The sequence below is a fragment of the Lepidochelys kempii genome, chromosome 13 (genome assembly GCF_965140265.1).
Source record: "Lepidochelys kempii isolate rLepKem1 chromosome 13, rLepKem1.hap2, whole genome shotgun sequence".
Lineage (NCBI taxonomy): Eukaryota > Metazoa > Chordata > Testudines > Cheloniidae > Lepidochelys > Lepidochelys kempii.
Window position 1 is genome coordinate 23,815,162 of NC_133268.1, and position 27,955 is coordinate 23,843,116.

Below are 27,955 nucleotides of genomic sequence, written 5' to 3' on the forward strand. Positions count from 1 at the left end.
GAAGTCTTCTGTGCAGACTCTAATGAGCAGAATCTGACTTGTAAAGCTCCATCACTTATGTTTTATTGAAAATATTGCTGGAGTTTCATTTGCCTTAAGTGTCTGATTTCTTTTTTGTTTTCCTTGTTTGTTATTTGTAAAAAATGAAGATCGATGGATTATTGATGAGTAGCCTCTTCTATTTATCCACAGATGAAGGACAGGTGTAGTGCAAGATTCCTCCACTTCTCCTCTGTGGTCTCCCTGCTAATGTTATCAAAAGTCAATACCATCTGATGGAAATGTGATGGTCTGTGTGAATTGAATTGTTGCACTCAGGCAGTCTGCTAAGACCTGTACTGAGCCCACTAACTGAATTCACAGAGGATACTGGCTGGCCATCATATGGGCATGATTTTCAGTGACCTAGAGCTGGAAATTTCCTTATCCTATTCCCAATTTCCTGATCCCCGAACTCCTACTCAGCTCTTGAAGACCATTCTAAAAATGCTGTTTCTACATTTTATTAGTGTAAACACAGCATGCAGGTTCCAAGAGGTTAACAGTCTCTCCTGCTTGTGACTCAAAACTAAACACTGAATGAATACATTTTATTTTTTAAATTTGCCACTTCTGAGGCAGAGCCAGGGCTATGATCTTTTCCTCAGAACCTAACAGTGTTTTACTTAACGAACGTTCTCTTCCTCTCCCTCTTTGAAAATGTTTTGTTAAGGCAGCTGCAATTGTTCCCTCTGCACCACCCCCAAAGGTGAATAAAGTGTTCTGCTTCCAGTGTTTGTTTTCTTTTAAATGACCTTTGTCCTGAGACCTGACTCTGTATAGCCAACTGCTGGTAAGTAGCCAGAAATTAAATGGCAATGTATAGCTCCTTGGGAAAATAGTGAATTTAAATTGAAAATACTGACAAGCTGATTTAATAGAGCTGCTTTTGTGGGTGCCACTCTCCTCAGTTCTTGCTGCTCTGTACCATTATGGACCCTGGTGGAATTCACTCTTCTTCCCTGTAATCCAACCTAGTCTTTGGGTGTCAGCTCTTCCTTTTGTGATCTGCCTCTGTCTAAATAACAGTGTTATTTGCTGCTTCTGCGTGGTGCTGATAAGAATCAGCCTGTCTGCTTTCCAGCCCGTTATGAGATACTCCTTTTTTTAACATTATATATTTGTTTTTTCTTCAGAATACAACATTTTCCTCCTGTCATAGTACAAGGGACTTAGAATTTTCAAAGCCTAATTTCTAATTCTGGCAAAGACAGGAATTAGATTCTCATGAAGGCCTTTATAAAAAATTGAAGACTTGCTATATTAACATACATTGATTTATTCATAGTGTTTCATTACAAATAAGCAAGGATCTTGTAATATCAGGAAAGGTTAGGGGAGCAGTAGAGTACAGTATATTATATTGACAGCTCAGTTGAAACTGAGCTACTGTTGGATTGAATTTGAAACATAAGGAAGGAATCGGCTGGTAAATAAGTCATGAGTTTTACCTCCAATGTCTGTATATCCACAGAGTTGCCACTGGTAGGCATAATGGAACTCAGACAGAATTTCAAAGGTGTGCTTTGGGCTTGTATTTCTCTAAAGATGCGTTATCACTAGCAATATATGTATCCATGAATATCTGTCTGGATCCATACCTTGCTGCCAACACTCTGAAGTGGAAATCAGGGATAGCACTCATACACAAACCATGAAAACCAAGGACAAAGCCAGTAAAAAAAATCAGCCTGAAACAGTCTCAAAAACACAGGCAAGGAGGGGGGGAATTTGTGTAATGCCTTCACGGTATTTCATGTTCTTAAAAGAATGTTCTCTCTGGGTCAGGAATTCTTTCTGTTTTAGAACCGGATCCAAAGCCAACTGAAGTCAATAAAAGGACTCCCATTACCTTTAACTGGCTTTCGATCAGGCCACCAGCTGGCAGGAAAAATACTTGATGGGAAATTTGCCCACGAGTCCTTTCACATCACAGGGGGAAGGGGGAGGGGAGGGGAGGGGAGGGGAGGGAATTACACTAGAAATATTAGTAAAATTCCTGAGGTCGACTAATCTGGCTGAAGAAATTAAGAGATTTCTTTTTAAAAAAATTGTTCTTAAATCAGTTTATGCCGCACTCTGAGCCTCTTGGTAATGGAAGTGAAAAATCAGGCCCTCTATTAAGTGAGTCTTTGATGAAATGTCATGCTTGGATCTCCAGCGTCCAAGTAAAAACCGATTCACGGAAGATAATGAAACTGCGTCTGTTTTTTTGCCTGACAATCCTGATGTCAACACAATCACCATGACTATCTGTTCTTTATTTGCAGATTACATACAAGGCTGTTGGGTCCTTGGATCCCAGTGCTGACTTGTCCAGCCAGAGGGGAAAGATCTTCAAACTAAGGAATGAAACTCACCACCTCTTTGTAGGGTTATATCCAGGGACTACCTATTCGTTCACCATCAAAGCCAGCACAGTGAAGGGCTTCGGACCTCCCATCACAACACGGATCGCAACTAAGATTTCAGGTATGGCACTGGGGGAGAAGGGAAGAGGCCTGGCCTTGGTTCGTCCTTTGTAGATCCAAAGTGAGCAAACTAATAAAGCAAGAAAAAATGACTTGGCATAGTATCTCTGTCTGCAGGATAAGATAGGTCCATAAAGGGTTAAGTTAGCTTGGCTGAAGAATATATATGATCTGAAGTCTGTGTAAATACAGGACGGAAATCCTTGAAGAAAAGCCCCAGTGATCAAAGGTGGTTCTAACGAGTTTCAGCAAAGACAGGAATTCGAGAAGCAGTGACTATAGTCACACAGGTTCCGATAGATAAATTATAAAAGGGTGGACTCTTTAAGGGTTCTTTGCTGCTTACTTGCCTATCCAGCTGCACCCAGGCAACATGGCTTTGGGCATTCCAGGGCTCGTCCTGTTGTAAGTGCCTGATCAATGCCTATAACTGCATATTACTGTATGGGTGTGTTGAGTGCTTAGGCATTTTAAAGCAAGTTTGGAGCAACTGTGTAAATACCATTTGTCTTTTGGATTTAATAAGGGAATTTATAGTTGTATCCAATATCAATAATGAAGACGATAATTTCAACACCATACAAACTCTGTGGGGCAAATTTTAAAAGTGAACTCCCCCCAGCATCCACATTTGATGGGGGTGTGAAAATAGTACCTAATAATAAATATCTGATTTGTGGATGCAGATAATGTGTTAGATGACATCATTCATTTTTCCAGCAACTGGCTATGAGTGTACATTTACACTGGGTGCCTAGTTTTAGAGAATCCTTTGAAAATGTGATCTTATATCTTCAAAACACTTCACAGAGAGTGATAATAGAGCTAGTTAAGTAATATCAGAAGGAGAGAGTAATGGAGAGGTATGAACAAGGAGAAAGGTAATTTTTTTTCTAAATGGGACTGGAGAAAAGATGGAGAGTCCGAGGCAGGTGTGCCCAGGAAGGCTGTTAAAGACAGCAGGAGCTTCAGAGGAGAAGGCTCTTGGTAACTATTAAGGGCCCAATTCTGCTCCTGCTGAAGTCAGTGACAAAACTCCTATTGACTTCAATGGTCCCTAAAGTAGTCAACACCAAGCAGTTGTGTAGTAATTATGTTACTATTCAGTGGTGGCCAAAAAAACAACATTTGCTGAGCTATTTCATATTTTACGTGTAAGGGGAAACTGGTATGTCCCATACATATGCATGGTAACTAATGCAAATACTGATCACTGAATTACGCTCCCTGTTATTGTTACCCAGTCCTTCCACAGTGTGTGTTTTGTTCACCAATTTTTTATTGTCTTAAAATATGATTGTAAACTCTCTGAGGCCAGCACAGGTTTTTACTATGCCTGTAAAGCATCTGGCACAATAGGCTGTGCATCTCTAGAAAATATTGAAATACAAATAATACTTCATAGTTAAGGCAATTGTTCTATAACAAGCTTTTTATTTAAATGCTTCCTTAATATAGAGTTTTTTATATAAAAATTTCAGAGATTCATTTCCCCCATAAAATCATCATCATTTTATAGATGGGAGAAAGTCAAAGGAATAGGGAAGTTAGTGACTTGCACAAGGCCTCAAAATAAGTCAGTGGCAGAACTACTAATAGAAACCAGGATCTTGACAGTTTTCAGTTTCTGAGACATCATCACCTTGTAAGCACACTGATTTGACCTGGAGGTCACTGTAGAGAAATATAGGAGGACCTCCCACAATGCAGTTTTACCAAGTCACTTTTCTGAGTTATAGCAGCACTGAGTGGAACTAGGCTATTCATAGAACATATTTTCTGCATTTAATCCCTTCATGTTCTTTTTAGCTAGAGGCACTTGCATGAACCCTGGATCTTTGCGCCTTATGGGATTCCTCTGCTGCTGCTGCTTGTTCCCCACCCGAAAACCTAATGCTGTTTGTGGTATCTACACTTCTTCCACAGCAAAAAATGGTGTTGTCCCAAACAGGGTCTGATTTCAAGTGGGGAAGTAAGAAGGAGAGATAAGTAGCAGAAAAACTAACTCATAAGAAAGCCAATATCTTGTTTTCCTGAAAATGTCCCCAGTGCGAATTAATGGGATAGACTTAATACCACAAATACAGACTATGTAGTTTTGTGTGTGTGTGTGTGTGTGAGACAGTACTATGGAGCTGAGTGTGAGAGAACCTGGCTAATTCCCTCACCTCCCTAAGCATCTTCTCCTGGTCCAAAATTTATCTCACAATTTTACAGCTCACAAAGGCTCATCTTAGCTCAAGCCTAAACAGTGAAAGTTGCATCTCAGGTGTAGGAGGTGTAATCAAGTGATAAATGCTGGAGAATAGGAGTTGGGACTCCTGGTTTCTATCTCAGCTCTGGTGTTGACACACTATGTGACCTTAAGCCAAGTCACTTAACCTCTGTGTGGCTCTCCATGTGAAAATGTATAAAACTATGCCATTTTCACAGGAGTGCTGAGGCTTAACTAATTAGAGAGAGATTTTCAAAGCCATCTAGGAGATTTTGAGTCCAATTCCCATTGTTTTTTTTAAAGGGAAGTGGGTGTCCAAATCTTTTAAATAGCTGTGAAAATGCCATCCTTAATGCTTGTAAAGTATTTCAGCATCTCAGATGAAAAATGCTACCCAGGCTCCGAGAGTGATTTGTGTTTTTTGCCATAGCTCCTGAAAACAAAAACTAGTGGATAATTTACACTTTGGTCTCTGTTCCGCCACAGCACCATCTATGCCTGAATACGATACGGACTCCCCCTTGAATGAAACTGACACAACCATCACAGTCATGTTGAAGCCTGCTCAGTCCCGTGGAGCACCTGTCAGGTAAAAGGTTCCCTCTTCTCATTTCTCTCTGCTTTTTCTTTCCATGCCCCAAGCCGCATGCATAGCTGTCATTCATGTCTGATAATGTGGCTGCTCTGGATGTATGCTCAATAAAAGGCAGCTGTGCTGTAGATTCTACCTCTTAGAACTCTTTACAAATACCCTCCCCTATTTGCATTCTGAAGTTAACCTTAGGAAGAGATTGATGATACAGTGGCACTGGTTATTGACCTTACCGTATCCCCTCCAGGTGTATTTGCAGAGTTGGAGTAACCATGCATAGAATCATGTACTGGGAAGCTGGGTCTTTAGCATTGCCTCGCCAAGGTTAGCAGGGTTTCAGGCCTTCCATAACTAGTAAAAGTGTAGTTGTAGAAAAGGTCTTTCTATATATTATGATTTGTAAATAATGCTAGAAATACCGCAAGGACCCTGTGACAAAGCTCTGTCCTTGCCTCCATGGGTCCCGCGTTTCCTGGTGGATTTTGCTAGCTTCAGAGGCTCACTGTGACCCTCCACATAACCCTTCTCTCTCTAGAGACAAGGGTCACAGTCTACTGAGCCATTTTCATCATAAGCCAGCAAGGGAGATGAGGAGAAGTTATCCTTCTGCACAGTCTCTGTTGTCTCCCAGTCTCAGTGATTAATCAGGGGGCAAAGGTGGGGGGGAAGCCTGGGCCCACCCTCTACTCCAGGCTCCAGCCCAGGGACCCTAATAGTATCAGCTATGGTAGCTGACCTTTTAGAAACATGACATGTACAATTCCCTGGGCTACTTCCCCCACAGCAGCCCTCACTTCCTCAAGCTCCACTTCACCCTTACCTCAGGGCCTCCTTCCTTGTGCCTGATATGGTGTGTATTACTCAGTCTCTCCAACAGCACAACTTCCTCCCACGGCTCCTGAAATTCACACCCACCTGACTAACTGGGAGGCTTTTAACTAGTTTCAGCCAGCTCCTGATTGGCTTCAGGTGTCCCAATCAACCTAGCATTCTCCCTGCCTTCTGGAAAGTTCTTAATTGGCCCCAGGTGTCTTAATTGACCTGGAGCAGCTGCCATTTCACTTATCCTGGTACCAGGGATTTGTTTAGCCTGGAGCTAATATATCTATCTCCCACTACTTTTCTATAGCCATCTAGCCTTGCCTCGTCACAACCCTTAAAACTTGTCTATGTCCTTCTTCAGCATCTGGACCCAACTAGATTCCTCATGCCTTTATGTTATAATCTCAGCCACTGCTCCCAATCCACCAGCTGAGGTGAGCACAGATTCTGACCCCAACAGCAGAGTGAGGTCAGACTGCAGTGAGGCTCGGCTTATACTCCTGGTCTGCTGTTTTAGGCAAACTGGATTCTGCTCACAAAGGTATTTGTAGGCAGGGAACCACACTCATGCCCTTGAACTGGAGCTGTGGCTTTGCAGACTACGTTTCCAGGAGTCCCTGAGAAGGAGGAAATGTGCATTGGTGAGATGGGCATTGTTGGAATGGGGTGTGAGTGTGTGTGCGTGCGTGAGTGCGTGCATGCAGATGGCATATTGCCTTTTAAAAAGTGTGGTCTTTAAATGAATTTCATGCTGATGAAAGGTGTCAGCACAGAAGTCTAAAGTTTTCTATTTAGCCTTTACTGATGGCAGTAAGACAAGCTTCTCTAATTCCCCCACTGCATCATATTCTGGAGAAATTCCATTTAGCTCATTCTCCATATCTACTTAGTCCTTGCCACGGTTGCCTAAGATGTGAGTTAGTGCTGCGTGTGATGGTGACTTTTGTGATATTTGTCCACAAAGAACTGAGCTAAACCTACCAAAGCACTTATCTAAGCCACCCTACATCCATTAGCTTCCCCTCTCCTCTTGTAACTGCCTTTGATCTGGAGCTCTCATATGCCTGTCATTATACTACTGAAAATAGACTCTGGGATTAAAATTTCAAAAATGCCAAAGTCCCATTTTCTCAAGTGAAAAAGATTTGAGTTATGACAGTGAGTCCCTCCCAGGGGTGAAAGTAAGTTAAAGGACTTACCAGTATGCTGGAGTCCTGAGCAGGGGCGTGGCCTCAACCGGAAGAGGCAGGGCCTTAAATCCCCGAGTCCTTTAAATCCCCGCCTGAGCCCTGCTGCCCGAGCCCTGGGGTAGCAGCGGCCGGGCTCTGTCAGAATTTAAAGGGACCCGGGGCTCCAGCTGCCGCTACTGCCCCGGCCCTTTAAATCCCCTCCGGAGCCCCGCCACCACTACCCTCGGGCTTTGGCAGCAGGGCCCTGGCGGGGATTTAAAGGGCCGGGGCGGTAGCAGCAGCTGGAGCTCCGGGGCCCTTTAAATCCCCGCCGGAGCCCCACCGCCGCTACCCCAGGGCTTTAAATTCCCATCTGGGAAAGCCAATCCAGGTACGGTGCACCGGCTCTTGCCGGTACACCGTAACGGGGCATACCGGCTTACTTTCACCTCTGGTCCTTTCTGAGCTGGGAAACAGGCCAGCAGACTACACTACCCCTAGAAGTTGGAGGGTCCTTCCACCTTTATTCTTATTTGAACCTCTGCTGAGTAAAGCTGAGTCAATAACTCTTACTGAATAATCTAGCTTACATATTTAGAATTTCTACTGGTGAATTTTCCAGGAGCAGCCTATGAATATCTGGATTTCATTCTCTCCTTGTAATTATTCCTAGGAACAATTCTACGTCTTTGAAATGTCCAAAAGAAGTTTCTTACGAGAGTTGGATGTTTGAAAGTCAAGCGGGGTTGTTAACTTTTGGCTGGAGGCATAGATCACTTAATGGTATTTCCCTTCCATGACTGGGGAACTTGAAATCCTCTCTCAGGCCATATTCCTCTTTCCCTCCATGCTACTCTGTCTTTTCTTTGATTTTTGGAGCACCATAACTCCCCATCACTACTTTTCTAATACTTTCTCTTTCCAACCATTATTTTCTCTCCTTTTCTCAATCCACTCTCTTCTCTCTATCTCACAGGCTCTTGAGAACAGAGGTCTTCAGGTGCTGGTTGGCAAGTGTTGGTGTTATGATCTTGTTCTGGTAGCTGCTCCCTTTCTCTGTTGTTTTTGTCACTGGCATTCTTTTTCATATACCTGCGTTTCTAATGCACCGTATGTATTTCTGTTTTCATGGGACACTGTTTGCAAGCCTGATCAGCTTGATTCTGGCATGGAGGAAGAATGAAATGAATAAACCACGAGGTATAAAGCTATGAGCTTTACTGGGGTTCTTTTTTTTGTCCCAGTTGGTGGTTTTGGTGCATACAACATGGCAGCTGCACAGCGAACTGTGCTATTCAGCTCACTGCCTTGAGACTTCTTAATGGATTTTTATTGGCTACACGTGAACTTGTCTGTCCTTTATGTTGATAATGAATTCATTAATTTCATGCAAAAGGTTACAATTTATTGTTCTTAAAATGACAGAGCGCTTGCATGGCATAAACACATTACACCTCTTGTAAATGCTTGAAAATAAATAAGAGAATCAAAGATAATTGACACAGCAAAAAGGCTCTGATGTTTAAATCATGCTCCTAGTAGTCATGATGGCTCAGTTGTGGTACAGCAATAGGCACAGTATAAATGCCTGGTCTTACGGAGTTCTGGTTGGCTTTTTGTAAGTTATTATTCAAACGCAGAGTGTATGCATCACATGACTTGGGGATGGGATGGAAGGGAAACAGTTATCATACTAGATCTATTAGCTTTATATTATCTAATAATGAATAAACATTATCAATTTTGTCTGTATTAATTAACATCTTCCATAATACACCTTAGGGCATGTATTCTGAACTCACCTGAGCTGGGATTCTCCTACATGATGTTCTGTTTAATTTAGGAAGAGTTTGAGGGTAAACTAACAGGAGGTGTTTTCTGCTAAACACAGGCAAGATTTGTTTGTTTGCTTTTTCTTTAATATTTTTGTGAAGTTGAGCACTGGGGAAAAGTGTCAGCTGCAGAGACTGATGTCATCTTTGTAACACCAGAAAAGATACAGCACAGGCGGAAGCATTGCAAGCTTCCCTGAGCCATCCCATTAATGTGCCTTAAACCTGACGAGTAGAGCTGCAAGCCTTGGTCATATGCTCCTATCTCTGCCATTGTCATAATGGGGCTATTTTTAAAAATAATACCGGATGATTTTATCACCAGTAATAAGATACGTAATTATCAGAATAATTAAATGCCATGCTTCAGGGCACAAGGCGATCACTGTAAGGGTCAGGAAGAAATATTTAATCCTTTGTGTATATATGGGCTTGGCAGAACTTGATTTTTATTTTATATCAGTTGGATGGATAATACTGATGTTTATTTTTAATCAGTTTAATTATTTTTCTATTCAATTTTTCACAGTTGTGCAAAATTATGGATTGTAACCATTTTTTCTTGAGTCAAACGTTCACAATGGTGGGGAATTTTGGGGGACAGACAATGATTTATTTAATGACAATAGACATGATTCAAAAAGGTAAGGATAGATAATAATGAAAACACAAATTGTCAACATCACATGTCAAAATATACAAAGTAAATATCCTTAAATCAAATTCTGATAAGTTCACAAGCAGCATTTTTCTTAATTTGCCTATCTGTAAATTGTGAAATCAACATTTAGCAAATAAATCTAATGATCCCAAGTCTACACGTACAGTATTGCATAATTTAGTAGGTTCATTGTGGGGTGTTTAACTTCCTCGGAAGCATTACATTTTGGCAACAGAAAGGCTGGATACTGGGTGTGATGGATCAAAACTCTGATCTGGTACAACAAATAATTTTTTTCTTACAGCATTTGCATACTCTTCATCTGAGTACATTGTCCCTTAACAAATCATATAACTGCCTTAGCCTATTTACTAGTCTTCATAAATATAACTGCTTTGACACTGCATGACCTGCTGTACCATACCATCTCTTCCATAGGGAGCTTTGAATGTGGTTAGAAAATCAGAGGGGGAAGTAAAGAATTTTTACATATGTATATGTAGAAAGATAGATAGATATTACAATATTTTAACAATTAAATCAGTGGTTCTCAACCAGGAGTACATGTACCCCTGAGGCTATGCGGAAGTCTTCCAGGGGGTACATCAACTCATCTAGATATTTGCCTAGTTTTACAACAGGCTACATAAAAACAACAAATGAAGTCAGTATAAATTAAAATTTCATACAGACAATGCTGTATATACTGCTGTATATACTATACGCTGAAATGTAAGTACAATATTTATATTCCAATTGTAAGCTAGTAGTTTTTGAGTGAGATGTAACTTGGGGGTATGCAGGACAAATCACTCCCAGTATTCTGGGAAGGTTGAGAGCCACTGAATTAAATCACACAGAAGTGATCTTATATGTCAAAATCTGTTTTATTAACTGCACATTGAAGCTTTGTTAGCCTAGGGTTTTGTAGTATCTTTTATAAAGGCTGGAGAACGATATGAGGTGAGTTTTTGGCATAAATCTTTCATGTTGCCCAGGTGAGCTGTCAGGTTAAATTCCAGCAATCAAAAGGTTAATGGAGTCTGAACTTTAAGATGAGAATCACAGATTGGTGGTCATTTTCTCATGTTCAGTTGTCAATTGGTTAAAACAAGGAGGGTATAGTAAAAAGAACTACAACTGCCAATTTGAGAAGCTTCTCTTTAAAAGCAGTTTCTACAGTTGTTTCATGATTCCTGGCTCAAACAAACTCTCCATTATCCCAAACCGGGCTAATTGTGAGCTGCACAACCTGGGTTAAAATTTCACATCAATGACAAGTGAAATAATTGTGATGCTCTCAAGCCTGGAGGCAAAGCTCATTGCAAACAATGGAAGGATCCCATTGTCTATTGTGGTCCTTTAGCCCTTGACGGATGTTTCCATCTCAGAAATGGTACATAGGTTTGGTGCAGCTGGCAGATTCTGCTTTGAATCAAGAGACAGGGCTACAACTAGGGATGGGGTGTGGGCTTTATTCTGAGCTACCTTGAATTCCTCTGACCCCAGGCAGGTGGAAGTAGACACTGTGATAACAGCAGGTGCCCCCTTGATATTTGTTAGTAGCACACAAATGCAAATGAAAGGGAAGATGAGTAAGCTCTGCTCTGCTCTGTTGTAGATTTTAAAATTTCAGGACTTAATTATGCCACAGGTCTATAAATTACAGAAACACGTTAATGCTCCCCTGATTAAAATTATAGAGGGCCTAATTGAAAAAGCATAAACACAATTGAAGAATTCCTAATTCTAGATTGCTTTGAGATGTTAATTTCCTCCACAATGAATGTGTAATTTTTTGGAACCAGAAGAAGGGGGCTGTTCTACCGGCACATGGCTGGAGGTAGAATGAGGGGATTATCATAAACACACTCAAACAATACAAAAGGAAGCCTCGGCCGCCATGACACCATTTCAGATGCCTGTCCTCCCACTGCAGCACATCTTGAGAGCAAAGGGGAGGGTTGGCAGAAAGCTGACGAAGGAGAAAGGGCTGATTTAATTAAAAGGAGATATGGTACCAGTGAGAAAGTAAGGAGGGGAGAAGAGAGGGCAATGCACAGAGGGTGCAAGCACAGAAGGCAATATCATGAGTGCTGAAGAAAGAGAACAAAAGGTAATGGATGGTTGGGGAGGGCCACTGGATCAGCCAGGAATGAAGCTGGGTGTGACTTCCCACAGTGTCAGCCAGCACACATTGCTGAGCAGCTGGAAAAGTTGATATTGGTGCAAGAGGCTGTTTCCTTCAAAAGGGTGAATATTATATCCTGAGTCCTCTCCCTTGTTCCAAAATATGCTGGGCATGGAGGAGCCACGATTGAGCACTGGGAGCCTAGTACGGCTTCCTGATTTTGATGTTCCCCTAGCCTTGGTGCATGTTAGACCAGACCACAAATGCCTACATGCCAGTTAAGAATTGACAGAGTGCAGGCATGCACTCTCCTGCCTCCAGCACTCCTTCTCTGACCCCTGACACACCCACTCCTGCCAGACTGGGGAATAGTTGTTGTGTAGGAGCCAACTACACCAACTGAGAGCTCCCCTACTGCAGGGGAATTCATAGCTGGCCAGCTGGAGCGGGACGGCGTGGTAATTTTGCACTGTCTGGACGTGCAAAGTGGCTCGATTGGGGTAGGTAATCTATAGCTTGTTGTTCTCAGCACTCCTAGCCCCCGCACATCCTGGGAGAAAGTGACTGGGATCAGGAAGCCTATAGGATATTTTATCATGGCCTGCCAGGGGATTATGCAATTACAGGGCTTTGACGTCATCTACCCGCTCCTGGTCCAGTTACCAAATGGTGAGAGTCCATATCTCCTTTATACCTTTGTCCTTTTCAGTAACGTGGCTTATGCTGAGCGGTGTCGATAGAGGGGCCTGGAATTCAGTGGGCTGTGGAGACAGAACTTCTGCCCCTCCCACAGGTGGTCCCTGCAGCTCAGTTTTGAAGCATGTTGATGGGACAGTTGTGGACAGTAGCTTACAATATATCTGGCCATGATGTACCCGTTCTGAGGGTAGAAACCTTCATTGTATTATGTTATCAATCTCATGCTCTTCTCGGGCATTAAGTTAATTAAACTCTTGTAAAATAGTAAATGCTTTTTCATGCAGCTCCAACTCTGTACAGTGAAGAGGGGAAGGAGGAGTGGGAGTTCTTAAATACAGACCAGATTCTCTGCTGGTATAAACCTGCATAGTTTAACTGAAGCCAACAGAGCTACTCCAGTTTACGCTGGCTGAGGATACGGCCATATGTATCCATACCCCTGCCAATCCCACTGCTTTTATGAAGAGGATTGAAGAGCTTAGGTGGAGCAGTCCCCGAATTGTGTCCCCTCTCTCAAAATACAACCAGAGCCCCTTCTTCTCCTGTGCCTTGCTTAAAGAACAACATGGCTCCTCTTGTCCTTGAAACTTACTTCTTGTCTTGAAAGAAACCACTGAACATGCCAACGAGACCACAGTCAGTGACACCTGCCTAATGCTAAGTGACATTAACAATTTTTCTTTGCTTTTGTTTTTTATTTGTTTTTGCAGATTAAACAGATGGCAGGTGGTTCAGGAGGGAAAACACACCTCTGAAGCCACTAACATTAGCTCCTGTCACAGTGAAAGCCATATCTGTCTGCAGTCATTATCTTTAATCTGCCATCTTAGAACAACATTGAACTGGAGAGAGAGGGACCAAACTATTCCACTGGGGAATATCAGCTATTATATCTAATTTGTGTTGCAAGCCAGGTCAGGCTTATGAATATGGCTAAGACAAGGAAGTGTACAATTTTGAAATGCCCTCTGTTGGTTTTCTTTCCAGGCAGATTAGATACAGACGAGTAAGCAATTTAAATAACAATGCATATATAATCCAAGTAACATAAATATGTTCATAGCTTCCTGCTCAGTCTTCCACCCAGGTTCCTTTCTGGAACCAGCTGATGTTTTCTGGATTTAGATTTTTCTTTGCAGTCCACAGATATTACCCTAGTTACAAGGTCTTCCAAATGCTATTTGGAAATGTTCCAGTTGTAAAGTTCTGGCTATAACTATCCACCCTGGTGAGAGCTCAATCACCAGCTATTGTAAAAATTAGTGATGAGTAAAACACAAGAGATTTGGAGGATTGGTTTAAGAACCCAAATACATGAATGTTTGTTCAGACCCTCAGAGTCTGCCAAACGACACAGGGAATGCCATGAAGAGGGGGATGCTTTCCTTGTGAGGTTTCCCATGCTTTTTGCTTCCATTTGGGATGGGGATGCAGCCTTTCCCACGTTGGGTCACTAGTTCCACTGCCTGTCCTCACTGGAACCTGAGGGTGCCAATTTGTTGTAGCTCTCACAAGAGAAAGAAAAAAGGGAGAATCTGAACTTCCTTAAATCACAAAAAATGTTCAGGGTTTGGGATTTAGCTTTAGCTTTGTATCCCTTTTTTTTTTTTTTTTTTAATCCGAACTCATCTCTGAAAACAGTGGAACAATAAAATAGCCCTTAAAAGCAACAAACCATGTCAGGAAGTGAAGCTCGATCAAATGCACACACTTCATGGAACAATTTTGAAGGTCATTGACCCTGCTGCTCATGATGCACATGAGGCATCTATCTGCTACATTTATGTATGATTACTCACATAATGCAGTTAATGGAGTTTGGAGGAAAATACCAGTTGGCTGTTGCTTGTGTAGAGAGACAATTTAAGAAAGAGACCAAGCCCTGGCATGTTTTAACTGTGATATTGGGCAAATTCTGCCATAAGTAGCTACTGCTAGTTATTTTGCCAGGGTTCTAAGGAGAGTTGTCTTCATAGCGGTGTGGTGGATGAGCAACACATAGGAAGATGGTTCTGGGTGGATTTTGTGGAAGTCACCGTTGTGCTCTGGAACGTCTCCAGAACGCTTGTCTCCCCCTACCCGTGAAAGACCATGCAGTCATCATCTGCCCTCCCTTCATCTCCTTGTGGAATATACCATTGGATAATGTCAAGAAGAAGTTGCACAGTCCTACTATATCCCAGCATTTACTTGCTGGTTTTATTGTTAGTGAGTATTGCTCGGTGTACTCAGTATAGAAGACTCCCAGCTGCATTAGATAGGCAGTGTTCTCTGGTAGTTGGGGCCGAGGATACTGGGTTCCTTTTTCAAGTTCCATCAGTGATATACTGTATGATCTTAGGTAAATCACTCATTGTAACTTTCCTGTGCCTGACTTTACCCATCCATAAAATGGGGATAATACCTACTGTGCCTGACAGGGGTGTGAGGATTAATTAATGTGTGTTCTCTTCTATTTGGTTCTCATACTGTACTCATGACCCTGGTATGCGAACACCTTGAGATCACTGATGAAGGGTAAATTATCATTTTTATTGTAAACAAAGAACAGCTAGTTTTTAACAACTTTCTGCATTTTAGAGATACAAGGTGGGTGAGATAATATCTTTTATTGGAGCAACTTGTGTTGGTGAAAGAGACAAGGTTTCAAGCTTACACAGAGCTCTTCTTTAGGTCTGGGAAAGGTACTCTGAGTGTCACTGCTAAATACAAGGGTGGAACAGATAAGGAGTTAACACAATGATACTCAGACCTCAGTGGTTCAGGAGCCAAATTAGTGATCAACATTATCCAAAAAAGCCACAGTCATGTGAATTCATTGTTTCATTTACTCTAATCTAACCTAAATTATTCTTACAGCAGAATGACTGACCAAATATTCTGCAATTGGTTAATATACTAAATGCATCCCAACTGGTTAATAATTTAGATTGATTAATAATTAAATCACACAGTGTTTTAATATAATGTGCTGCAAAGAGCTGCAAGAGACACAATGAACAGTTACTTGGGGCTCTGAGTATCACTGAGTTTATATGTTGCAAGAGACCATTCAAGATGAAGTGGACAGTTAACACCTAGTTGTAGGAAAAAGGTGGGTCAGTGGCTTACAAATTGTAGTAATGAGCCATAAATCCAGTGTCTTTATTAAGACAGTGGTTTTTGATGTCTAGCAAAATTATGAATTTAAGTTCCCAAGCCCGTCTTTTCAAAGTGTTGTGGAGGTTTCCATTAAGGATGGGGACTGAAAGGTCAGATATCTAAGTCTTCTGCTTGGGCAAAATGTTTCCTTTTACACCCCCTGGCCCTACACCACCCCCTGTAATGACCTGCTGCCACAGTCTGTACTTTGGTGCCAAAGGCAAATTAATGCTGCTGTATTTTTCACATGGAAATATTTTCTGAGGGTAAACTTTACTAGAACACAATATATACTCTATGGCTTTATCCAAAACCCATCATGTAATCTATAGGAGTCTTTCCATTGATTTTAATGGGCTGAAAATCAGGTCTTAAATCACCAAAGATATCATCAGGGCAGGATGCTAGCACCCAGCATCCACCTCCCAGGAGGGTTGTGAAGTTTAATTTATTAATATATGTACATCTATCTGAGATCCTTGCATTAAAGGTACTCTAGAAGGGCAACATATTATGGGTCAAATTTTAAAATATATGAAACTACTACCCTTTAGAAAAAAGAAAAGGAGTGCTTGTGGCACCTTAGAGACTAACAAGGTGCCACAAGTACTCCTTTTCTTTTTGCGGATACAGACTAACACGGCTGCTACTCTGAATACTACCCTTTAGAGACATAAATGACACCTCCACAATGTGCAGGCATATTTTGTATCCATAAACTGACTGCAAGTGGAAATCTGAATGCTTGAGCCTCTAGCTATCGGATTATAGATATAGCTAGAGAAGCAAGTACTTGGGAGTTGCACCCACAGTTTCATTGTAGGTTTACATTTTGCAGATGCGATTTATGCTCAGAAAATTGAGTTCTTGCTTCCGGCTTTTTGACTCTTATGCATTTAATTCATGTAGGTTTTTAACTGAAAAATGCTAACCTTTCTATAGGTTTATTAGCCATCCTATAAAATGTATTATTATTCTGTTAAGTTGGATGGGATGGTTAAAAAGCACACTGTAGGATGGATTTAATTTGTTATTGAAATCTGTAGGATTTTAGAATAATTTCTATAAACCCCTGCCACATTCTTACAGAATCCAGTTAGTTTCATCACCATTACATTCCATCAGACTTTCCATACGGGGAAAATTAACACCTATGTATTAAGTTGTTAATGGCTATGCGATGAAATTTCCATTGCCTGGATTCCATTGCATGTCCCTAACCTTTGTTTTAGTACAAGGCTGCCACAAGGTTTGCTTTTTGCGGGCTCAGTTATTTATTTTCCCCCCTCCCCTGTGCCAGAACCCAGGATTTTGGGTGTGCTTTAGAAAACCAAAATAAACATTCAGGGCAGAATTTTCAAATGCTGGGGCCTTAATCTCCTGTCCAAATCAATATTTAATCAGAAAATAGGCATGTACATGTTCAAATGCCAGGCTAAGTATTTACATGCAAGTTTGGACATCACATAAAAGCCACCATATTTTGAAAGTTGGGCCACAGTATCAGAGTAAAAAAGGCTCAACCAAATTTAATGTCAGGAGTTAAATAGAAAACAAAGCATCAATAATAAGATTTGTGCAAGCTAATACATAAATAGCTACTGCCTACACACCTTGATTTCTCTGTCAGACTGCAGCAGGGGCTTTTTTTTTTTTTTTTTTTTTGGCTACTGTAGCTACTGCAGAGTTTGGAATCTGAGCTGACATATTTAAGCAGTAGCAGGGCAAAATGATCTGAAGGTACAGTTATCTGGTGGGCAGGCTTGTTATTGATGACCTATGTTCCATGTCTTTCTATGGCCACTTTAACTACACTTTACCATGTGAAACCAACAGTAGATGTTGAATCATTTCACCGTGCTTCCTGTAGATACCTATGAGCAAAGCATAAGTTCTAAGCATACCACAAAACAAAATGCCTTTTCAGTTCCCTTAACCTTAAGAAGAAAAGGAGGACTTGTGGCACCTGAGAGACTAACCAATTTATTTCAGCATAAGCTTTCGTGAGCTACAGCTCACTTCATCGGATGCATTCAGTCATCCGATGAAGTGAGCTGTAGCTCACGAAAGCTTATACTCAAATAAATTGGTTAGTCTCTCAGGTGCCACAAGTCCTCCTTTTATAGAATCATAGAATATCAAGGTTGGAAGGGACCTCAGGAGGTCATCTAGTCCAATCCCCTGCTCAAAGCAGGACCAATCCCCAATCAAATCATCCCAGCCAGGGCTTTGTCAAGCCTGACCTTAAAAACTTCTAAGGAAGGAGATTCTATCACCTCCCTAGGTAACGCATTCCAGTGTTTCACCACCCTCCTAGTGAAAAAGTTTTTCCTAATATCCAACCTAAACCTCCCCCACTGCAACTTGAGACCATTACTCCTTGTCCTGTCCTCTTCTACCACTGAGAATAGTCTAGAACCATCCTCTCTGGAACCACCTTTCAGGTAGTTGAAAGCAGCTATCAAATCCCCCCTCATTCTTCTCTTCTGCAGACTAAACAATCCCAGTTCCCTCAGCCTCTCCTCATAAGTCATGTGTTCCAGACCCCTAATCATTTTTGTTGCCCTTCGCTGGACTCTCCAATTTATCCACATTCTTCTTGTAGTGTGGGGCCCAAAACTGGACACAGTACTCCAGATGAGGCCTCACCAATGTTGAATAGAGGGGGACGATCACGTCCCTCGATCTGCTCGCTATGCCCCTACTTATACATCCCAAAATGCCATTGGCCTTCTTGACAACAAGGGCACACTGCTGACTCATATCCAGCTTCTCGTCCACTGTCACCCCTAGGTCCTTTTCCACAGAACTGCTGCTTAGCCATTCGGTCCCTTGTCTGTAGCTGTGCATTGGGTTCTTCCGTCCTAAGTGCAGGACCCTGCACTTATCCTTATTGAACCTCATCAGATTTCTTTTGGCCCAATCCTCCAATTTGTCTAGGTCCCTCTGTATCCTATCCCTCCCCTCCAGCGTATCAACCACTCCTCCCAGTTTAATATCATCTGCAAATTTGCTGAGAGTGCAATCCACACCATCCTCCAGATCATTTATGAAGATATTGAACAAAACCGACCCCTGGGGCACTCCACTTGACACCGGCTGCCAACTAGACATGGAGCCATTGATCACTACCCATTGAGCCCGACAATCTAGCCAACTTTCTACCCACCTTATAGTGCATTCATCCAGCCCATACTTCTTTAACTTGCTGACAAGAATACTGTGGGAGACCGTGTCAAAAGCTTTGCTAACGTCAAGAAACAATACATCCACTGCTTTCCCTTCATCCACAGAACCAGTAATCTCGTCATAGAAGGTGATTATATTAGTCAGGCATGACCTTCCCTTTGTGAATCCATGCTGACTGTTCCTGATCACTTTCCTCTCATGTAAGTGCTTCAGGATTGATTCTTTGAGTACCTGCACCATGATTTTTCCGGGGACTGAGGTGAGGCTGACTGGCCTGTAGTTCCCAGGATCCTCCTTCTTCCCTTTTTTAAAGATTGGCACTACATTAGCCTTTTTCCAGTCATCCGGGACTTCCCCTGTTCACCACGAGTTTTCAAAGATAATGGCCAATGGCTCTGCAATCACAGCCGCCAATTCCAGGTTTAGGTTGGATATTCCAATTTTTGCAAATAGAGACTAACATGGCTGCTACTCTGAAACTTAACCTTAAGGAAACCTTAAGAGTAAGGTTCACAAAAAGTTTGTATATTTCAAACAAAAGGACAGAGTTTAGTTCCTGGCCCTTTGTGTGCAATCTCATGAATATTTGATGCCTTCCCCACAAAAGCAGCTCTTCTGTGAGTGCTACTGCTGCTTCAGTGCTACCAGCTGGATGAGTCTTTCATTTCTGATAGCATTCCCAGGAGTACCATACTTGTGATGTCCACAGAATGGATACAGCAAGGATGAAGGCAATGCAAGCTTCCCGCATGGGCATTTTCAGTTGGCCCTAATGATGCCACTGTCCATTAGTACCTGATGAAATTTGGGGATGGGGAGAAGGAGTGTAGTGATGTGGTGATCTGTCTACTGTAAGATGACTGACACTATCATCCTCTTTCTCCTAGCCCACTAAACAGCTGTTTGGATGGTAATGACTTCTGCATACTGGTAATTTGGCCCATAGATAGAGGTGAAAGTTTCCAGATTCTCTTGCCAATTCTGGGTTCATTCTATCCATCCCATAATAATAATAATAATAATAATAATTAATAATAAAAAACCCAAGTGAAGTCAGGACTGCAGAATCGGCTATGTCTACGGCAAGCTTTCTTGTCGTGTCCCCTATGGGGAAAAATGTTGTTAGGGATAGAATAGAATAGAATACCAGGATTGGAAGGGACCTCAGGAGGTCATCTAGTCCAACCCCCTGCTCAAAGCAGGTAATAAACACATTTGTATTATTTAAGGAAAAGTAGATACTAAAATGTTGCTTGTTCTAAACATTAGTAAGTCAGGCAAGGGCATCAGTGTAGGGTCAGGAAGGAATAACTCTCTGTGATGGGTATACAAACCCTAAGCTGGAGAGCAAGGTGTTAAGGAGCAGCCCTGGGCCCAGGTGGCCCCATCCTGTTGCATCTGCAAGGCTTGCACATGCTGGAGATGGAGTTTAAAAAGAGAAGCAGACATGCTCATAGGAGGCAGTCAGTGGAAGGGAGCAACCTCGGCTCTGAGCTCTGGGGAAGTGCTGCCTAGGAGTTCTTGCTGCCTGAGACCTGACAGCACAGACCTGATGAAGCCTGCGAAGGAGAGACTGGTGACTGATTGTGAAGGTTAGAAACTTTATTTGTGATTCTTTAATTTATCCTGTGGGGGAAAAGGCGACTTAGGTAGGAAGTGATCCAGAGAAGCAGCTGCTTAGCGCCCTAAGGTGCAGAATTTAGCTGCCCAGCATCAGGCCCTGGATAGGAGCCTGCTGGAGAGGGTGGCCTGGGCTCCCCTATTAGCTCCAAAAGACGTGACAGCAATATGCGGCTTTACCTTGGTGGAGAGTCCAGCTGGGGAAGACTGTGATTGTTAAGGGGCCCAGACCTGAAACTTGCTGCCCCCTGGCGTTGGCCACTTGATGGTTACCAGGTGCATTCTGGGGATTTTTACCTTTCAGGGAAGCAATAAGAGCCAGGACATCGGAGTGGATGGCCGAATGGTCTGATGCAGTATGGCAGGTGTTCTGTGACAGCTATTTCCCTTCACCCGATGCCCATCAAAATCTATCAAAGCCAGACTCAAGCCCATGCAAATGGCTATCTTTCTGGACAGCTGCTTCCCCAGCTCATCTCCCCAGTTGTTCTGCATACAGTGTGAAAGGAAAGCTAGAGCAGGGAAAGAAGCTTGCCAGAGTCCAGAGATCTCACTGTAGTGGGGAAACAAGGCTGTGATTTGGAATGATGATCATCCATTCTCATGCTTGCACATCGACTGGAGAACACATTGTTTAAAAGATTACCTTGTAGATGATGATAAGAGCACATTTTCTCCCTCTGCACACAGTGTTTATATTGTGGCGACCATAATGGCTGGTGCTTTTATCGGTGATTTAGAACAGAGCTGTCAAAAACTTTAAATCGCTTCTATTAAAGTAAAGTAATGTGATTTTATCTGTATAAAACCTGTAAAATTTATCAAGGAATCCAATTTTGCCCCCCCCCTTTTTTTTTTAAATGAAAGACCTTGCAGTGACACAGCAGAGCAGTTTCTCCGCTGAAAAAGTCAGACCCTTGACTAATGTGCCATATCTGACAAGCCTCAGAGAGCTCGTTTTGGAGAGCAGAGCTTTTTCGGTATTTGGAAGACCATGTTTTCTCATTGCTTGTTGGGCTCATGAAGCTGCCTGGTGGGTGAGAATTGGTTGCTATATGGACAGTGTTGGTTGATACTGACAGAGAGCAAAATCTATGGTGTGTGTTACTGTCCACCTGGTAACCTGACTAAGAGCCAGTAAATTACCTGGGAGAGATTTCCTTATGGACTCCTCACCTTCCTTCCCTGTAGTCTGCTTTCTAAGAGAAACACTCCTTCCTTCCTTAGCCTGTAGTCTTCATACAGTATGTGAACTTGTGAGATCTGACAAGCTGCAAACGGTTGGCCCTGCTCAGTCCTTGGACGGGGGGACCTCCAAGGAATAATCTGATGCTGCAATGTTTTTTGTGAGTCAGCAGGGGCAGCTCTTTCCATGAGTCAGTTCTGCAATAGTGCCTTACTTAGGGCATGGCTACAGGAGAAACTTCAAAGTGCTGTCACAGGAGTGCTCCCATGGCAGCGCTTTGAAGTGCGAGTGTGGTCGCGCACGAGCGCTGGGAGAGAGCTCTCCCAGTGCTCCTGGTCATCCACCTCCATGAGGGGATTAGCTCCGAGCACTGGGAGCCTGGCTTTAAAGCGCTCAGGCTTGCTGCACTCGGGGGAGGGGGGGTGATTTTTCACACCCCTGAGCCAGCAAGTTAGAGCGCTATAAAAAGTAAGTGTAGCCAAGCCCTTAGTTCTTGTACAACACTTTCTGTCAGTAGACCTCCAAGCCCTTCACAAAGCAAGTCAGGTTTATCACCTGCATTTTACAGGTGCGTAAACTGAGGCAAGAGAGAAGCAATGTTACTTTCCCAAGGTCACCCAGGAGGCCAGTGGCAGAGCCAGGAATAGAATCCAAGAAATAAGTCTCCCAAGTGCCAGTCCTTTGCTTTCTCGGCTAGGCCACGCTATTTGCTGTGGACCAGTGCCTCGCCACAGAGCTGGCAGGGCACTGTGCAGCTTGGAGGTGTCATCTACATCTCCTGAGTGAAGCGAAGTGGCATAATTGTGTGCTTGAATTGTGGTATAAATCTGGATGTGCTGACCAGATTCCAGTGTGGGTGGTTACATAGTCAACCTAAAATTCTTACAGCAGTTTCATTTGGATACAGGATACCTATTTACGCCCTCTCATTCTGTACCAGCAGTGATTGCATTTGAGTGGTAGTTGAAGTGATTTGCAAAGTGCCTTTGAATCATTGGGGATTAAAGGTGCTGCGGTGAACCTACTGGCTCCTTACCTTCCACTCACTCCAAAAGGTAGGGAGAGGACTGAGCCAGTAGATAGAGCTAGCTAGTGCTCTAGAAATAGCTGTGTAGACAGCTCTTTGAAGTGGCAGCTCAGGCCCTGAAGTCTAGGGTGGGGGGTTGGCTTCAGAGCCTGAGCCGCTACTTCAAAACATTTTCTACACAACTATTTTTAGATAGGTAGCACAAGCCCTGCCGGCCTGGGTGTCTCGAGATGGGCTAAGAGGCTTGCTGCCATGGGCTGTGTAGATGCATTCTCAGAGGCTAGAGGGAATCGAGCTCTGTGGAAAGCCAGAGGCTATGTATGAGCAGGAGCAGCAGGCTGGGAGCTGGCTGTGGAAGGAAGACCAGGCAACACACAGTCTGATAGCGAGGCAAGGCAGGAGCCTGCTTCTGACAGGGGATCAGCCGGCATGAGGCACAGGACAATGGCACGGGGCATAAGGACAACGCAGAGGAGCTCCACCATGGTCTTGGATAAAATAAATAGGGGGTGGCTGGGACAGAAGTTTGGTCTGCAGGCTAGGACAGGCTTTGCCTCCAGGATGGGGTGGACTGAAGGGAGTTTAAGACACTAACCCGTGGAGCCCCGTAGCACACAGGTACCTTTATATCCCACTACTGGACTCTGCCACCATGGTCTGGTTAGGAACTATTGAGTCGATCTCTTACTGTAAATGTTCAAGCTATTGTGCATACTTTATGTGTCACCCTTTATTTCTGCTCTTTGTAGGGGAATTATCCTGTATTGCTCATTCAGAATGGGAGTGTGTTGATGGGTTCTTGGAGTATGTCTGGCATGTGGCTCTGAGCAGAGATGACAGCACCTGCCAATACTGGGGGAGGGAGGCAGAGTGAGGGCAGCGGCTTCAGCAGATGTTACTGAGCATGCTCAGTTGTTTGAACAGGCTCAGTACAAGTCAAGCAGCAAAGCTGACCCTTTGTGACCCCTTCCCCCCCCCCCCCCCCACACACACGTTGCCTCTGAGTTGTTGTGCACCTGGAGTGCTACTGAACACTGGGTTGGTGTACCACAGCATTCACACTGATAACTGCAGTGCTATATACATGTATCATTCATATTGTCTGTGATCATCTCCTACAAAGTCCATCATTCTGAGCCTTTTCCATAGCTTGTCAGCATTTGTCTGACTGCTTTCTTTCCCGTGGGAGTGTGCTAGATAGCCCCAGAAATTAGCTGGTGATTAATCCAAATGTGCAGGTTAACTGTTTGGTCTCTCTGGCCTGCTTTAGTTGCCCGCCCATGTGTCCTGTGGAAGTGCTGATGAGATGTTGGTGTGTTAAAAGTTTTTCAGACCAATCTTTCTGCGACAATAAGCCTCTGAAAGCCACTAGAACGATGCACTCTTGGCTGTTTCCAATCTCTGCATTGATCTCTCCTAACTAGACAAAGAACTAGCCTCATGTAGACAGGTGAGGACAGCATATGTGAATACCCTGAAAAAAAGTGAAATGACTGCACTGGTATCTCTTTCTTTGTCAAATGGGTGAGTAGTGTTAAGCAGTCAGGATGCCTGTCACAATTGTAGCAGTGCTGAACTTAAGACTTTGTTAACTGTCTGTGACAGAAAACAAAGCCAAGCGTATCTGGATGCTGTGCAACCCTACTTGGGTTTACAAAATTGTGCTAGAAGCATCAGGAATTGCTACAAGGTATCACTGAGATCAAGAGCTTAATGGGATACAAATTGGGATTAAACTTTTATACAGATAGAAAGAATATCCAGAATTGCTTTAATTTTCAAACGAAGTGTTGGAAGGGACAGAAACCCACGTGCTTCAATGCGGATGCCAATTTTAGCTATAGGGGTGGTTAGGACGAGACTCTCCATGGAGGAATTAATGTGAGAGCCTTTCTCCTATTGTTTCAGTAGTTCTGCTCCAGGAGAGAACCCGAAAGAGCAGAGGTAGCAGCAAGTATATAATACGCACAAGTAAATATTATGCCAAACTATGAATCTGTTATTTTATTCAAACTAGTTCATACAGCCTTAGCATAAATTGTTTCAAAAGACATTCATCATCACCACTTTCAACCACCATTTCATTTGGTGCATGGTGGGATGAAAGCCATGGGTACCTCCTTACAGTACAATTCTATCTTGTGAATTCCCTTAATGCATCTCTCTACCTTCGTTACTGGAGCCTGTTTCTGTAATTACTGCAATTCATTGTTCATAGTAATTTCGCCATATACATGTAACATTTCGTGAGATAATGTTACACATTTGTGACACTTTTTGTCCTAAAAGAATCCCAGAGTGCTTTACGAACAGCATACGTAAAACTGAAATCTGTTCTCATTTTCACCAGGACATATCTGGAGTAAATCCACTAAATTCAGTGGAATTACTGCGGACTAAATGATCAGAATCTGGTCCACAGAGCACCAGTGGAATGCAGCCATTAGTGAGGAGAAGGGCCTATATACTGCATAACTGTGAAGGGGGCCCCAGTGAATGGTATTTGTTTTCAGTGCTAAATTTTCCTGTCTCACTATTTCTTTAGCTTTGCCTTTTTTCTTTCCTTGTTGGTGAGCTTCTTGTTATTCTAACCTTGTCTTATCTCTCTCTTTCTCCCTCTCCACCTTCGTCTCCCTCCTAGTGTCTATCAGCTTGTTGTCAAGGAAGAGAGGCTGCAGAAAGCACGGAGGGCTGCAGACATCATTGAGTGCTTCTCTGTTCCAGTGAGCTACAAAAATGCTTCCAGCCTTGACTCACCCCATTACTTTGCGGCCGAGCTGAAGCCCGTCAATCTGCCCGTCACGCAGCCCTTTACGGTGGGCGACAACAAGACCTACAATGGCTATTGGAATGCTCCACTCTCACCACTGAAAAGCTACAGCATCTACTTCCAGGCTCTCAGCAAAGCGAACGGAGTAAGTGCAGTAAGAACTGAGACTGGATTTGTGCACATATGGCCACCTCCATCCCTCCACCTCCTAAAAATGCACACTTTTTTTTTCTTAGAAAGCCTGAGGAAAATTAAACAGTTCACTACTAGTCCTCTGCTTTGGCCTCTGGTGCATTGTTCCTTTGAAAACTGCAGGAGAACATTATGTTGTACATGGTGCGTCTGGCGTTACCAGAGATGTGTTTTACTGAAATACCCCGAACAAAGGGGGCTGGTTATATTTTACTGCAATTTGCTCCTTTCCCTGATTCATTCTTTTCCTTTTAGTTGCACTAACTCCAGGGAAGGGGCTTATAGGACAGACCTACTACTTCCAGATAATCTTCACTTCCAAATTTGTCATTACTGGGGGAGAAATTATGAAACAAGAGAAATGCAAAAAGCGATGAAGGAGGATTAGCCTCTAGTCTTGAATCTGGCTATATCCTAGTTCAGCAGTTACAGCTGGGATTTTCAGCTGAAGCGAAATTTAAGAGGTGCCTCTCTCTTTCAATGGGAAATGTGTGTCTTACTCCCCTGCAGCCTTTTGAAAAGCCCATCCTATATGGCTAGAACTATTTATCCTGTGTTGGGGAAAGAGGTTGAGAATGGAGACAACACAGGTACAAAACATTCCTTGCTATTTCCAGCTGCCAAGTACTACCCTTGCCATGCTGAAATATTATTCATATCATAGGAACACGAGATGGAAAAGGCCATCTAGTTTATCTTCCAGCTTATTAGCATTTTTACTGCATTCAGCCATTGTCCAATGTATTCTTAGTACTTTTACCAGTGCTCTCTGTTCAGTCCTCTTTTCCATTAATAAATTCATGCAAGTTTTTCCTATGAAAGAGCAAGACAATACTGTATCCCAAATCGTATTGCAAAGGTAAACTACCTACTTAGGCGTTAGGCGCCACTTTAAGTATCCATACAGTGTCTGCCCCATGACATGGAAAACACACCCACAGTCACACAAAGTGTTGGGCTTGATTTAATAGACTAGCAAGGCTAATGAGCATTTATAACGTTCCAGTTTTACTGCCAGCATTTATCACCATTCCTGTTGCAAGGTATCTGCAGCATCACTTATGAGCAGCAAAATTCTTTAATGTGATGTTTCCTCACCTTGGCTTTCTCACCAGCTGATATCTTCACCTTCCAGCATTATTCATGTAATTCAGCATTAGATTTGCCTTTATAAAGAAAAGAGTAAAATATATGTACATGTTTGTCTGTGTCTAGTTAGTTACACCTTGCATGATAGTTGATTGCTTGTGAATGGGTCCCCAGGGAAGGAAAAGCTTTATTTGCTCAAGTACAAACTAATACGCCATAAATAGATAATATGAATGTAAATGTAGGCTTCACCTGGCGTGCTGGATTAATACAGCAGTGTATGGTTTGTGTTTTTTTCTGAAACGCTGCAGCTGGAAGGCTTCATATGGTCCGTGTACTCTGAGTTTACAAGCTAGTGCAGGGACATGAGGGGTCTGACTTGACTGTACAGTATTAATGCATGTCACTGTGTCACCAGTATTATTCTGCACCTTTTAGTTACAGGCAGAAATATATGGGCTGCAGGTGGTACTTACTCACTTAATGAATCTGGACTTTTAGGTCCAAATATTCAAAAGGTCTTTCTTCAAATACATGTAGGACCATTCTGCATGTGTAAAATACATTTGCATGCACAACAAGTAATTTTGATACAAATTCCCCTTGGAGCATGCAGTTAGTTGCCTCTTGCATGCATACATTTTATTGGCACAGCAGGTGTGTGTGTGTTTTCAGGGTGCAACTTAAGGGCTGAGCGTAGAAAAAAGTGCCCAATAAGTATAAAGTGTAATAGGCTGCGCTCTGCTGTGTGCAGCTCCAAAAGCAGAATTTGGATTTTCAGGTGAATATGCATATTCTTCCTTGTTTCAGGACAAAGTAATTTGGGCCAGTTTTTCAAACATTTGGCCTGTGTTTTGCAGACACCATTTTTCAAACACCAGTAATTACAGGTTCACTGTTGTTCCCTGAACTGTTTGCAGGCATGATTTGTTGTTTACAGTTTTTAGTACCCAAATGCATCCACAAATCAAGCAGTTCTTTGACTAAGATGTTAACAGAGCCTGCAAATAATTGTGGGTGAAAAATTACAGCCTCAGTTATTTAGGCTTGCAAAATTTCAGATGCAATAACAAAAATGTCCCATTTAAGGCAGGGCAAAAATTTGGCCAT

General features: G+C 42.7%; 1 protein-coding gene across 2 annotated transcripts in view; it reads left to right on the top strand.

The window, feature by feature from the left end:
- Positions 1 to 27,955, top strand: part of PTPRT (protein tyrosine phosphatase receptor type T) — a 734,376-nt gene that overhangs the window by 569,817 nt on the left and 136,604 nt on the right. For both annotated transcript variants that reach the window (XM_073309805.1, XM_073309804.1), the window contains exons 10-12: positions 2,310 to 2,511; positions 5,212 to 5,314; positions 25,436 to 25,709. In XM_073309805.1, the coding sequence (XP_073165906.1) occupies positions 2,310 to 2,511; positions 5,212 to 5,314; positions 25,436 to 25,709 (579 nt within the window). The remainder of the gene's footprint in view (positions 1 to 2,309; positions 2,512 to 5,211; positions 5,315 to 25,435; positions 25,710 to 27,955) is intronic.